The sequence below is a fragment of the Macaca thibetana genome, chromosome 5 (assembly GCF_024542745.1).
Source record: "Macaca thibetana thibetana isolate TM-01 chromosome 5, ASM2454274v1, whole genome shotgun sequence".
NCBI lineage: Eukaryota > Metazoa > Chordata > Mammalia > Primates > Cercopithecidae > Macaca > Macaca thibetana.
In genome coordinates, this window is record NC_065582.1 from 180,799,048 (window position 1) to 180,812,101 (window position 13,054).

Below are 13,054 nucleotides of genomic sequence, written 5' to 3' on the forward strand. Positions count from 1 at the left end.
TGAGTTCGAGACCAGCCTGGGCCACATACAGAAATGCTGTCTCTAGAAAAGATACAAAAATTAGCTAGGCATGGTGGCATGTAATCCAACCTAACTTGGGAGGCTGAGGTGGGACGATCGATTGAACCCGGGAGGCAGAGGTTGCAGTGAACCGAGATCATACCACCGCATTCCAGCCTGGGCAACAGAGCCAAGCCTTGTTTCAACAAAGAAAAAAGGTTGGTAAATACAAAAGAGAATAGAAGTAAATATAGTGAGAAAGTCCAACATGTATTTAAATGTAGTCTCAGGGAAGAAGGAGAAATGGGGAAAAGCTGTATTTTAAGAAAATGGCTGAAAATTTTTCCCAAAACTTAGAAAGAAGCCCAGCCAATCCCAAGTAGAATCAAATTTTAAAAGAATCCATATGCAGACACAATAAAGTGACACTGTAGAAAATAAAAGTAAAAGAGAAAGTCGTAGAAGCAGCCTACAGAGACAAGCTGCCTTTTAAATATAGAAGTGAAAGTGACACGGGTTTCTGCTTCACCTCCACATCATCCGAATATTTAGCTATTAAAGACGAAACTCTTTGGGTTAATCCATCTTGCCTATGCTTGAACAAAATTAAAATTAAAATTAAAATGGATCTCAGAAAGGCACGTGGTACTGAAATGGCTGCGAAACACAGCAGACAACCTACCTTCAGCCACTGCTCGGCCTGCTCCTTGCTCTGGACGGCAAGCACCAGCGGGTCCGTGCCCTGCTGAGTTATCTTCAGCTCGTGCTTCTTCTTTTTGCTGTCTTTCGGGATGTACGTAATGTTGCAGCCTTGCAGCGGCAATTCCATCTGAGGCTGCTGGTCCTTGGAACTTTTATAGCACTGCATTCAACACAACAAATCAACTGATATTATAAGGGAGTTCAAACAGAAACGCTAAGGAAACTCTAGCATCATGAAAACATGAGTGCAGGCACGGCATCGGAAGGTCTGAATCTGCAGATGAGCAGGTTCACACACACAGTGCTCTTCACCGACACTTTGCCTCCAAGCGTGAAGAAGCACACCCATTCACTGACTCACAAAAGCTTACTGAGCATCTAACGCTGGATTCAACAAACACCAAAAGTCCCTCCTCTGATACACTTATGATCCAGTGGCGCTTCTCCATTGAATTACAGGAATGTATTTACATAACTAAAAACATAGGCTGGGCACGATGGCTCACGCCTGTAATCCCAACACTTTGGGAGGCTGAGGCAGGTGGATCACTTGAGTCCAGGGATTCGAGATCAGCCTAGGCCACATGAAGAAACCCCATCTATACCAAAAACACAAAAAATCAGCCAGGCATGGTGGCGCGGTCCTGTACTCCCAGCTGCTTGAGAGGCTGAGGCAGGAGGATCCCTTGAGCCTGGGAGCCCGAGGCTGTAGTGAGCCATAATAGCACCACTGCACTCCAGCCTGGGTGACAGAGAGACTCTGTCTCAAACAAACAAAACAAAACAAAACACCCAACACGCACACATAAATCTATATTTAACATGTTTATTTAAATGTATATGTAAAATACATTTATATTTATGTGAATAATATATAAAATATACTATTAGATTTGTTGCAACTCCACAGCCCTAATGAGAGATAATATAATCATTCGGGTACTTTATTGAATAACTGATATTGCTTGGTATCTGCCTATCTCATCTTCTTTCTGAAAGACATAAATTATTTTAGTAAGAGGATAATATCAATACATAGTGTACAAAGCTGATCCATCTACACAACGGACATTCACTCTAAAGATTTCAATTGGTAAGATTAGAACTGAGACTTAACTCAAATGGGTCTTGCTTAATCTTTATCTGTAAAACTGAGAATCAAATCCTTGCCCAAAGCTTTCCCTATCCCCGTTTACCTGTACTACTTGGGGCCAAAGCATACCTCCTAACAGTCCAAGAGGGCAGATCTGGGTCCTAGAGTGCAGTGGCACAATCTCGGCTCACTGCAAGCTCCGCCTCCTGGGCTCACGCCATTCTCCTGCCTCAGCCTCCCGAGTAGCTGGGACTACAGGCGACGCCACCACGCCCAGATAATTTTTTGTATTTTTAGTAGAAACGGGGTTTCACCGTGCTAGCCAGAATGGTCTCGATCTCCTGACCTCGTGATCCACCCGCCTCAGGCTCCCAAAGTGCTGGGATTACAGGCGTGAGCCACCGTGCCTGGCCCAGGGAGTTTCTTAAACTTCCTGAGTCTGTTTCCTCATTTGCAAAACGTGTTTTGCAGTTATTATTATTTTATTGAATTAAGTTATCAGCAACAATAACATCTGCTACCAAGTGCTGAGTTTCAACATCATATGAGGCATTTCAAGCACCTCAGTCGGCACGGTGGCTCATTCTGCAGATTATGAAACCGGGTGCAGCTGGTTAAGTCACCTGCCTGAAGAGTCAGGCAACATGAAAAGCGACAGACCAGGACTCCAGCCCCAACTGTGCACGTGCAGAGCCTGCATCTTGACTCTAAACATTCACTCATGAAGGAAGGAATGAATAGACAGCTATTTTCAGAAGGGATTTCTAGAGTCCTTTCCTGGTTTGTTTAGCGTGTGTGTGTGTGTTTTGTTTTTTTGTTTGTTTGTTTGTTGAGACGGAGTCTCACTCTGTTGCCCAGACTGGAGTTCAGTGGCACGATCTTGGCTCACTGCAACCTCCGCCTCCCGGGTTCAAGCAATTCTCCTGCCTCAGCCTCCTGAGTAACTGGGACTACAGGCGTGCACCACCACACCTGGCTAATTTTTGTATTTTTAGTAGAGACAGGGTTTCACCAGATTGGCCAGGCTAGTCTCAAACTCCTGACCTCATGATCCGCCTGCCTCAGCATCCCAAAGTGCTGGGATTACAGGTGAGCCACAGCGCCTGGCCTTCCCTTTTGCTCTTCTAAATCCAGTACTTTGAAGTACACAGATAAGAAATATATTTCCTTTTTAAAAACTCAACTGATCTGAAAAGGAAGAAAAAAAATACCTCAACTAACCTCAGATTTTTATGAATGTTTACCATTTGAGATGTTTTGCATTTTGAGTACATATAAAAAGAAAGGTGAAAGGCAACTAATCGTACAATGGAAGGAATCAGAAAGGGAATTTTATTTTTTTATTTTGAATTGTGTAAACCTTTGTAATCGACATATAATAACTACGTATTCATGGGGTACAGAGTGATGTTTTGATACACAAAATGTATAGCAATCAGATCAGGGTAATCAGCATGCCCACCATCTTGAACACTTATTTCAGAAAGGGAACTTTATAACATATTCTTAAGTTAAATGTCTCACAAGAGATATGCTATCAGCAATAGGACGAACACTTATTTCAGAAAGGGAACTTTATAACATATTCCCCCTTAAGTTAAATGTCTCACAAGAGATATGCTATCAGCAATAGGACAAGCTGCAATCTGGCAGTCCCAGCAGGCTGGATTTCCTGGGAAGCCGCCTCTACAGCAGACAGCAGCATGCAGGAGGTTAATGAACCGGCGTCCTGAACACAACACCAGGAGCAAGGAGAGGGAGGAGTGGGGTGGGCAAAGATGCCCAGTTTGAGTGGCCTCAGGGATGGCTACCACCATGAGAGCTCTGGGGCTGGAAGGCCCCATCAGAGCTGCCCAGTGAGTCTGGGTCTGTACCTCCCACACACACAGTGAACGCAGACCCCTGGGGAGGGAGCTTAGCCTTGGGCTCTAGGCCCCTCTTCAATGCAGACAGTCCCCGAGGTGGGTTCACCAGCCCTGCCAAGGAAATGCGATCTTCAGTCCTGAAGCAGGAATCCGGGTACATCACAGTACCCACCCCAGAGCTACCTGAGCACAGAAGGAACAAGTTCCAGAAGGAGATATAAAAAAAGCTGTTAATGGCGGTAACTTGTGGGAAGACAGACTGGGAACATTTAGGGGAAGAACATGGCTTTTTCTTTTCTGTGCTGTTTAAACTTGGAAAGCATTTGCTTTTATCACTGTTCATTATTTTTTATGCCAATGGGGGTCATCTGGGCCCTGAATGACAGGTCATTTTTAAAGGAAAAAAGCTTCATCATAAAAATAACTTTGATTCTGCATTTGACCAAAGACAGTGCTTTCACCTGCTTGTCCACTATTTCTTCTTAAATATTCACAACTACTCTAAGTCGTAGGTATTATCATCCTGGTTTTGAAGGGGGAAAGCTGGTAGGAGCCCAAATGGAAGACACAGCAGGGGAGAGGGGAAGAAGTCAGGGTATGAGGGAGAGGAGGGCAGGGGAGAGGGACCAGGGACTCAGAGCCCCAAACCGTTAATCCCTACGCACAAGCACGAAGCTTCCCTCACTGGATTTGGAAGCTTCTCTTTTAAATGAAAGTTGATTATGCATTTCTAAAACATTTATATAATATATCCACATCTTGTAGCCATTATATCAGACTGTAAATAAGGACCACATTAATCTTCTTTTTCTCATTTTTTAATATTCCCCATGGCATCATTTTTGGCACGTTCTAAATCTGGGAGAAATTCAGGCCACACTTGTGGAAAAAATATGTACTCTGTTCAAAAAACTGAACAAAAACATTAAAATATATATAATATCCTAGGAACCTAGTTTAAAAAAAAAAAAGATTCCCACAATTCAAAGACGAAGCCTGGATTTACCAAAAAAAAAAATAAAAGGATTATCTGTTCCACAGAGTGCTCTACAGAAACATAAATTCTCGTTTTCTAATTAATGATGTAATTTTCAGCAATGTCTCCCCCAAGGTTAATCTGAGGGAAGAACAAAAGGCAAAAACATACTCTTAAAGTTCATAATTCCAATAACCAGCCATGGTTTCTAAAAAAGGGCAGGAGGAAAAAAAGGAAGGTGGACAGGGAGTGGGGAGGAGGGAGGACGGAGGGATGCCACACAGCGTCCTCCTGGGCTGCAGCCTCCCTGCTAGGGCCTCCACTGGGATAACCCCACAGCAAGGTCCAGGTTCTCCCCTTCCCTGCTTCTCTGTTCCTTACTTGTCTTCCTGTTCTGCCTCTCAGATTAAAAAAAAAAAGAATTGGCCCCAAGCTTTCCAAAAGAATTTCCTTTCCTGGCTGCTCCCCGTCCCACTTCTATGAGCTGGCTTTGAGGAATCCACTGACTCATTACAAATGAGAAAATCCATCTTGCAACTCCTGGCAAGTTAAAATCTTGTGCATTTCCACAGACGCAAACCACAGGCACTGCCCGGGAATGGGAATGATTTTGTCTGCTGGCTGCTTCTGGAGCTGGGAAACCAGCAACCTTGAACACACAACACGGGTGAGTGCTCCCTGACAGTGCGTGGGGGCCCCCGGCGTGGGACTGCGGCGAGCTCAGGGTACCTGGCTGAGGTCTGAGCGCTGCCCTTCCTGCACAGCTGATGTTAATGGTGACTGGATATAAACTCCATGGCTTTTGAGTGTAGCAATCTTACAAAAATGCAAGCGATTCCAAATGTCTTACCAGCAGCTTGGTGTCTTTGATGACGCAGAGCAACTTGGTCCACTGGCCGAACCGCTTCTTCCGCAACAAGAAGGCGCAGATTTTGGCGTCCTTGACCAGGTCCATGGAGGCCTCCTCGGAGGGCCACTGGTGCCGGGTTTTCTTCCCCTTCCCATCCTCCTCCTCTTCATCATACGATTCGTAAGAGCTGCTCATCGCATCAGAATCATAATCTGTAAAAAATAAACATACACTGGTAAAAGGACTTTTTTACCTTGAAGTTTACCCCTGGGCTCAAGAGCACATCATCATGTTTTTAATCACCAAGTAACTGAATGAAAAAGGGACTTTTGCTCCTTAAAGGAAAAAACAATAATAACAAAAACACAATGCTAAGAGTTGGGCAGTGGAAACTCAACGAAAAGTTGAAGTGCCTACAAATCCTGTGTTTATAAAAACTGTTTCTAGACTGTTTCATATGGACCGGACCCTACGCTGACCCGACACTGGCTTGACACGGACTCCTTGCCACATTCTTGCCGGACGAGCGCCATCCTCATTCTGCAGTGTGTTCCGCCACACGGAACTCTTGCCCATGGAGGTCCTTGCCCTCCTGCGTCCATACCTTTATGTCAAAGTCCTCCTGAGGCTGCAATCTGCCTCTCCCTGCTGGCATCCCCACACGCACAACATCCCTGACACTCAAGATGCCACCAACGGCCACCTCTCCCTTCTGGAGCATCCTTGGAACTTTCACAGAAATGTACGCCTGTCCTTCTAATGAAGCCCATCTCACTCTGTGACACACTGGCATGTGTACTGCTGCGACTGACAGTTTCCCAAACATATCGCCCCTCTGTCACCTCAGGGTCTCTGCATGTGCCACGCCCTCTAGCAAGCTTCCTGTCCATCCACTTGCCCTCCTGCCTTTGCCTGGTAAGTGCTCTCATCTTTCGGGGTTTAACTTCCTGGTATCTCCTCCAGCAAACCCTCCCTGAATCACCAAAGCTGGGTGCTATGGACTGACCTGTGTCCCCCCCGAAATTCAAGTGTTGCAGCTCTAACCTCAATGACTGTATGTAGAGATAGGGCTTCTAGGAGGTTACTAAAGTTAAATGAGGTCTTAAAGGTGGGGTCCTAATCCCACAGGTCTGGTGGTCTTATAAGAAGAGAGAGAGACCTCTGTCCCCACCATGTGAGGACACAGTGAGAATTTAGCCATCTGAAAGCCAGGAAGAGGCCTCACCAGAACCCAACCGTGCTGGCGGTCTAACCCGGACTCCAGGACTGACGAGCTTCTGCTGTGGAAGCCCCGAGTCTGAGTCTCCACATGGCCCACCACAGAGCGGATGGCAGCGCACCTCAACACTGACCCCCACTGCAGGCTGTAAGCCCCCTGAAGAAAAGGAGACCATCTCGTTGGAGGTGATCTCCCCAGCACCTAACAAAGTACCTGGCACAGGGCAAGTACCCAAATAACTGTAGAAGGAAGCGCTGTTAAATGTATTTAAAATACACTGGCAAAGCCCTCGGTAGGGTGAATGGCGTAGTAAAAGTGCTTCCTAAATACCGGCGACCGTCTTTCCTCTCGTTACTTTCAGCTGTGCTGGGTGATAAGCTCCCTGAGACAGGATCTGATTCATCTCTGAATTCCCCTCAGCCCCCAGAATCATCTGGAACACGTTTCTTTTTCAAAACATACTTCAGGGATGAACACCTAAATGATAAATGAATGAGAGATAAGGAGAACAATGGCCAGTGCAGTTGGCTGTGCAATGCAGCACAAGTGCCAAAAAGGGCAGAGTCTACACAGAAGAGAACTCATATCTTTACTTGCTGGAAACTGGAGTTTAAGTTGTACTTAGTAATCATGTTTGTTTTATAATTTCCTTGCAAAGATTCAATACGAACAGGGAGGAATGGAAAGATTTAAAGTTTAAATTGAATTTTCCACAATGAAAAGTCATCCAGGAGGCCAGGTGTGGTGGCTCACACCTGTATGTAATCCCAGCACTTTAGGAGGCCAAGGCGGGCGGATCGCTTGAGCCCAGGATTTCAAGACCAAGCCTGGGCAACACAGCGAGACTCCATCTCTATAAAGAGTAAAAAGCTAGCCGGGCATGGCAGGGCCCGCCTGTGGTCCCAGCTACTCAAGAGGCTGAGGCAGGAGGATCATCTGAGCCCAGGAGTCTGAGGCTGCAGTGAGCTGGATCCTGCCACTGCACTCCAGCCTGGGCAACGGAACAAGATTCTGTTTTTTTTTTCTTTTTTTTAAGTCCAGGAAGGATTTTAAGCAAAAACTAAGGAGATTGAAGAGGTAACTTTGGCAACGGCACTAGGAACGGGCTGAAGGAGGGACGAGGTAAGAGACAGGAGCAGCTCAGAGGCCATGAGGGACGCGATGAGGGCTGACTCAAAGGTTGGAGGCGAATAGAACGTCCTGGTCTGGGTCACAGGTCTCTTCCCTGATTCTCCCCCTGCTTCATATCACCCCTCTGCCCACAGATGGGTCGTTCTCACTGGCTCCACATCCCCCTCCAACTCACCCCACACACCCATCAGCACCTACACCCACCCAGCACCCCCGCTTCACACGGCAGCCACAGGTGGCTACTTACATTCCAATTTTCATTCAAGTCCCACATGTCAAGTGGATACTGGGGACCCGGGGGAAAAATACCCACCCTGCTGCCAAAGCTCTGCTGGATGGGGGTGGAGGGGCGAGAGCTTTACAGTCTAGGGCAAAATGCAAGGTGTCATGGAGCCGGGAACGAGGGGGCAGCACACGCAGGGGCACAGGGAAGACGGCAGAGAAGATGTCACTTTAGAGCCAGGCCTCGAGACAAGCTGTTGCCAACCAGAGTAAAAAGTCTGAGAAGGAGAAATGTAGTGAGTGAAGGCACTGACAAGCATCAGATGCTGCCAAGGCGCAGTGGGTCCCTCTCAGCTTCTGGACAGGACGTGAGCGAGGCCACAGAGCAAAGTCCATGGTTACCCTTGGCTGTGCTAGGAAGGGGCAGGGGGCTTCTGGGGCTGACAGGGTTCTACCCTTGACCTGCATGGTGGTTACACACATGGCTTCTTTATGATAAATCATTGACCATATACTCATATTTTATACACTTTCTGGTAAATGGATTTTACAACAACAGGGTTTTTAAAACAGTGAGCATGGCTAGAACAAGGGTATGTGGAAGGAAACAACGGAACATGAAATGAGAAGACAGGCAGAGGCCAGACCGCAGATCGCGCGCTGTGCTACGATCCAACGTAAACTGAGGGGTTCTGGAGGGGCCATGGACATCATCCTAGCTTTATTTCAGAAAGATTCTCATCGTGGCGTGGAGGACCACACAGCCCTCAGGGCTCGGCCACTTGCTGGAACATCAAGTTCAGTAAATAATGAAGTAAAGATTTAATGAGTCAATTAGTTATAAATGGGAAAACTACCTTTGATTTCACTCATTCGACAAATATGTTGTGAGCTCTATTCTATGCCAGGCACTTTTTAAAAATTATCTGTATTTACATAGCAGGTGCTAGGATAAAGCCATGAAAAGTCAGGCCTGCTCCAAATTTACAAAGGTTTCTCACATCCACCATCTCACTGGACCTCCCAGCCACTTGGAGATGGGCACATAACATGTTAGTCTTACTCCGAGAAAAGGAAGAATGAGGCTCAAACACTACAAGAGTCATCCAGGATCACAGGCTTGGTGAACGACAGGACTGAAACGTGAACCCAGGCCTTCTGCTTTTAAATGGAAAAAGTAAACTATGTTCTAGCAGCCCTTTCATCCTTGGGAATGAGTTGAGGTCTACGGCTATGAAAAAGACAATTAAGTTCATTGTCTTGCCTTCTTCTAAAAGTGTAGAAACAACAGACCCATTTTTAGAAAAACCAGCCAACTTAGCAGCAAACAAGGAACAGCCAGAAGTCACCGAGCCTAAAGGATAATGAACTCTCCGGAAAGTATGCTTAGCGATGAACCAATCAAGAGAACTCTCCGGAAAGTATGCTTAGCAATGAACCAATCAAGAGAACTCTCTAGAAAGTATGCTTAGCGAGGACCCAATCAAGAGAAGAGACTCTCACTCAGGATATCGCTTGGTAGCTCCACCAGCCAGAGCTGTAGTCTAGGACTTTGAGAAGTTCACCGTCTGGGGGACTGGGGTTTTGGATTACATTAAGAGGTAATGAACGCTTTGTGAAAAATTATGAAAAACTCAGAAATGGGGAGCAGGGAAAAGAATTCCTGATTGCCTTCTAGTCTTGTAGTAAGTGGTACAGGTATTCACAGAGAGATGAACAGGAAGGTTTTATTTCAGGGGTACTCAGAGGGGACATTGATTAGACACCATCAGGTCCATCCCATTCAGATGTCTACACTTCGTGTAGAGTAAGGCAGCAGACCAAAGGGCCAACAACAGAAGCGTGTGAACTCTGTTGAAAGGCCGCTGTTGATTAGAAAATGCTCTTTGTATCAGTCAGGACTCTCCAGGGAAATAGAAGCCATAGGAGATAGATAGATAGATTAGACAGATGGATGGATAGAAAGATGCTCAGGCGGATGGAGGGATGTATGAATGGATGGACAGGTGGATGGGTGAGTGGCTGGAAGAAGCGAGGGAGAGAAGGAAGGAAGGGAGGAAGGAAGGGAAGGACGGAGGGAAGGGGGGAAGGGGGGAAGGAGGGAAGGAAGGAAGGAAGGAAGGAAGGAAGGAGGGAGGGAGGGAGGGAGGGAGAGAGGAAGGGGGAAGGGGGTAAGGGGGAAGGGGGGAAGGGGGGAAAGGGGGAAGGAAGGGAGGGAGGGAAGGGAAGGGGGGAAGGGGGGGGGAAGGGGGAAGGGGGGAGGAAGGAAGGAAGGGAGGGAGGGAGGGAGGGAGGGAGGAAGGGGGAAGGGGGGAAGGGGGCAGGGGGGGGGGGGGCAGGGGGCAAGGGGGGAAGGGGGAAGGGGGGAAGGGGGAAAGGGGGGGGGGGGGGAGGGGGGGAAGGGGAGAAGGGGGGAAGGGGGAAGGAAGGAAGGAAGGAAGGAAGGAAGGAAGGAAGGAAGGAAGGAAGGAAGGAAGGAAGGAAGGAAGGAAGGCAGGCAGGCAGGCGGGCGGGCGATTTATTAGGGGGCGTGGCTCACGTAATTACGGAGATGGAGAAATCCCACAACAAGCCGTCTACCAGCTGGAGACCCTAGGATGCTCGTAGCATGGCTCAGTCCGAGTCCAAAAGCCTCAGCATCAGGGAGGCAGATGGTGAAACTCTCAGTCTGAGATGAAGGTCTGAGAATCCAGGAGGAGGGGAAGTCGGGGAGGGCAGCGGTGCTGGTATAAGTCCTGGGGTCCCAAGGCCGGGACGCCTGAAGTTCTGACGTCCAAGGGAGAAAGATGTCTCCCAGCTCAGGGAAAAGACAGGCCCATCGGCTTTCCTGTGTCTGTTCTCTCTGGGCCTCTAGCCTATCGGACGGTGCTGTCCACACTGAGGTTGGTCTTCCCCGTGTGGGCCACTCAGACCCATACGCCAGTGATCCCTGGAAACACCTCACAGATCCACCCAAAAATAATGCTTCACCAGTTCCCTAGGTCCTCCTAATCTAGTCAACTTCACACCTCACATGCACCACCACACTCTTCACCAGAAACTAGCTTCATGGGCAGGAATTGCTATCATAGTGTCGTGCTGATGAAATTAAGGAACACTCCAGTAAACTACTATTTTTCACTATAAAATGTTCATTCCAGAAAAAAACTGCATAAAAGCAATGGCAATCCCATACACACTGCACATCAGTGCCAGGAACGGTGCCCTGAGAAGGCGGTTAGGGTGTCACGACTTTCTAAGGGGCCATGCCTTCTCTCCACCCAAATTACATAAGAATTTATCTTTAAAAGGCACACGAACCACAGACAAAGGTTAAGTGATGAGCAGGTGTTCGCAAGGGGACTGGATGGCCACGGAGACCCTGCCTTTTCGTTTCAATACACTGGTTTTGCTGAGGCCATAAGCAGGAGACCCATCAGGCCTCTGTCTTGGTTTCTGACCTCACTTTTCAGAGGCAGCAGAGAGAGGCTGGCAGAAAACATGGCTCCTCTGGGGCAGGAGCTGTGGCCCTCATTTCTCTTGGAGTTCTAGTTCTGGGCACAAGACTGAGCAAGCACAATATTAGATGTTTCACAATTAAAAAAAAAAAAAAAACTTGAATTGAAATTCAGCATAGAAAAATCAACAGAACAAAGGAAAGGAGTGGAAAAAGCACAGCCCTTCATCTATCAGTAAGTGTTTACTGAGCGCATATTACCTGCCAGATGCAAAACAGACAAAAGCCTTGGCCCTCTTTGTTCTCACACTTGGGTGAGGGGAAAGAGGACAAACGGGCTATCGGAGAGTAGGGATGTGTCCAAATAACACAACGCTGCAGTCTGGCTCCTTTCTGGAGCCGCTCCGTCAGGTCTCACTGTCGTTTCGTAAGAACGATGGCGGTGCTTTGCAGCTGTGTCTAGCGTTTTCAGACTCACAGAGGGCTTTCTCCTCGATCCTTCCGGCCGCCCCACACAACTCTGTGAAAGGCAAGGCATTTGGAGTGCAGAGAAAGTTCTCCATCCCACATCGTCACTTTGGCAATATCATTAAACACTTTTCTACTTGAGATTCTTACAGGATCAAAACACAAGAGCTATTTAAGGGCCACGAAGTTTTGAACAATGACTATCCTTCTGCATTACAGATGTTCTGCTCTTTCATGCTGCTGGGACGGTATAAAAGGGGCTGGGGTTGGCGGTGGAGGGCAGTGAGCAGGGGAGGAACAGGTGGTAGGTAAAGGGATGAGGAGAGAAGCCCTTAGAAGAAGTCTGGCTTTAACTTTTGAGTGGGATGGGAAGCCATGAGAAGGCTGTGAATAGAGCAGAGATCTGACTTACGTTTGATAATGGCCAGTCTAAGTCCAAGATCTCACTCTAGAGGAATAGAGTAAGTCATTTAACTTATTTGAAACTCAGTGTCTTTAAGATAATCTTGTCTCTCTGAGAGTTATTGTGAGGATAAAATGAAGGACACAGGATACCTCCCTGTGAACCTGAAACTCCAGAAGCAGGTGTAACGTACTTGTGCACATGCCAATCCAACATCGGGGCCTGAGGAAGTGGGTGCTCATTATCAAAAACCAGCGGCATTACATAATGTATTTCATACACACACACACACACACACACACACACACACACACACACACACCCCATAACATCAGAAATGCCATTTCAGCCAATCCCCCTGGAGGAGGGAGAGGGAAGAGGGCAAAACAGAGGAATCAGAAAGCTGAAAATAAAACTGAAATCTACATCTGAAACCAAAACACCCAACGAGTGTTGTAGTGAGTTTATGCTATGTCAACGTAGCTAACTGGAACGCCACTTCCATTGCTCTGTATGATCTGGGGTAGGATTGGCCTCAAGAGAAGCTGTGAGGGACCTGGAAGGAAAGAAGGAAACAAGTAGGCCCATCTCTGAGGCCAGCACAGGGCGCCAGGCCCTGCGGAAGCTCTGGTACGCTGCACACCCTGCTGGTGTGGGGCAGCCATGGGCTCAGGTCCCCCCGCTGCTTG

General features: G+C 47.5%; 2 protein-coding genes across 3 annotated transcripts in view; both read right to left on the bottom strand.

Annotated features, from left to right (window-relative positions):
* GRPEL1 (GrpE like 1, mitochondrial) overlaps window positions 1–13,054 on the bottom strand; it is a 972,139-nt gene that overhangs the window by 794,798 nt on the left and 164,287 nt on the right. The gene's annotated exons all lie outside the window — the stretch shown is intronic.
* AFAP1 (actin filament associated protein 1) overlaps window positions 1–13,054 on the bottom strand; it is a 122,481-nt gene that overhangs the window by 84,042 nt on the left and 25,385 nt on the right. For both annotated transcript variants that reach the window (XM_050792101.1, XM_050792102.1), the window contains exons 5-6: window positions 5,487–5,698; window positions 683–862 (exon numbers count right to left, since the gene is read on the bottom strand). In XM_050792101.1, the coding sequence (XP_050648058.1) occupies window positions 683–862; window positions 5,487–5,698 (392 nt within the window). The remainder of the gene's footprint in view (window positions 1–682; window positions 863–5,486; window positions 5,699–13,054) is intronic.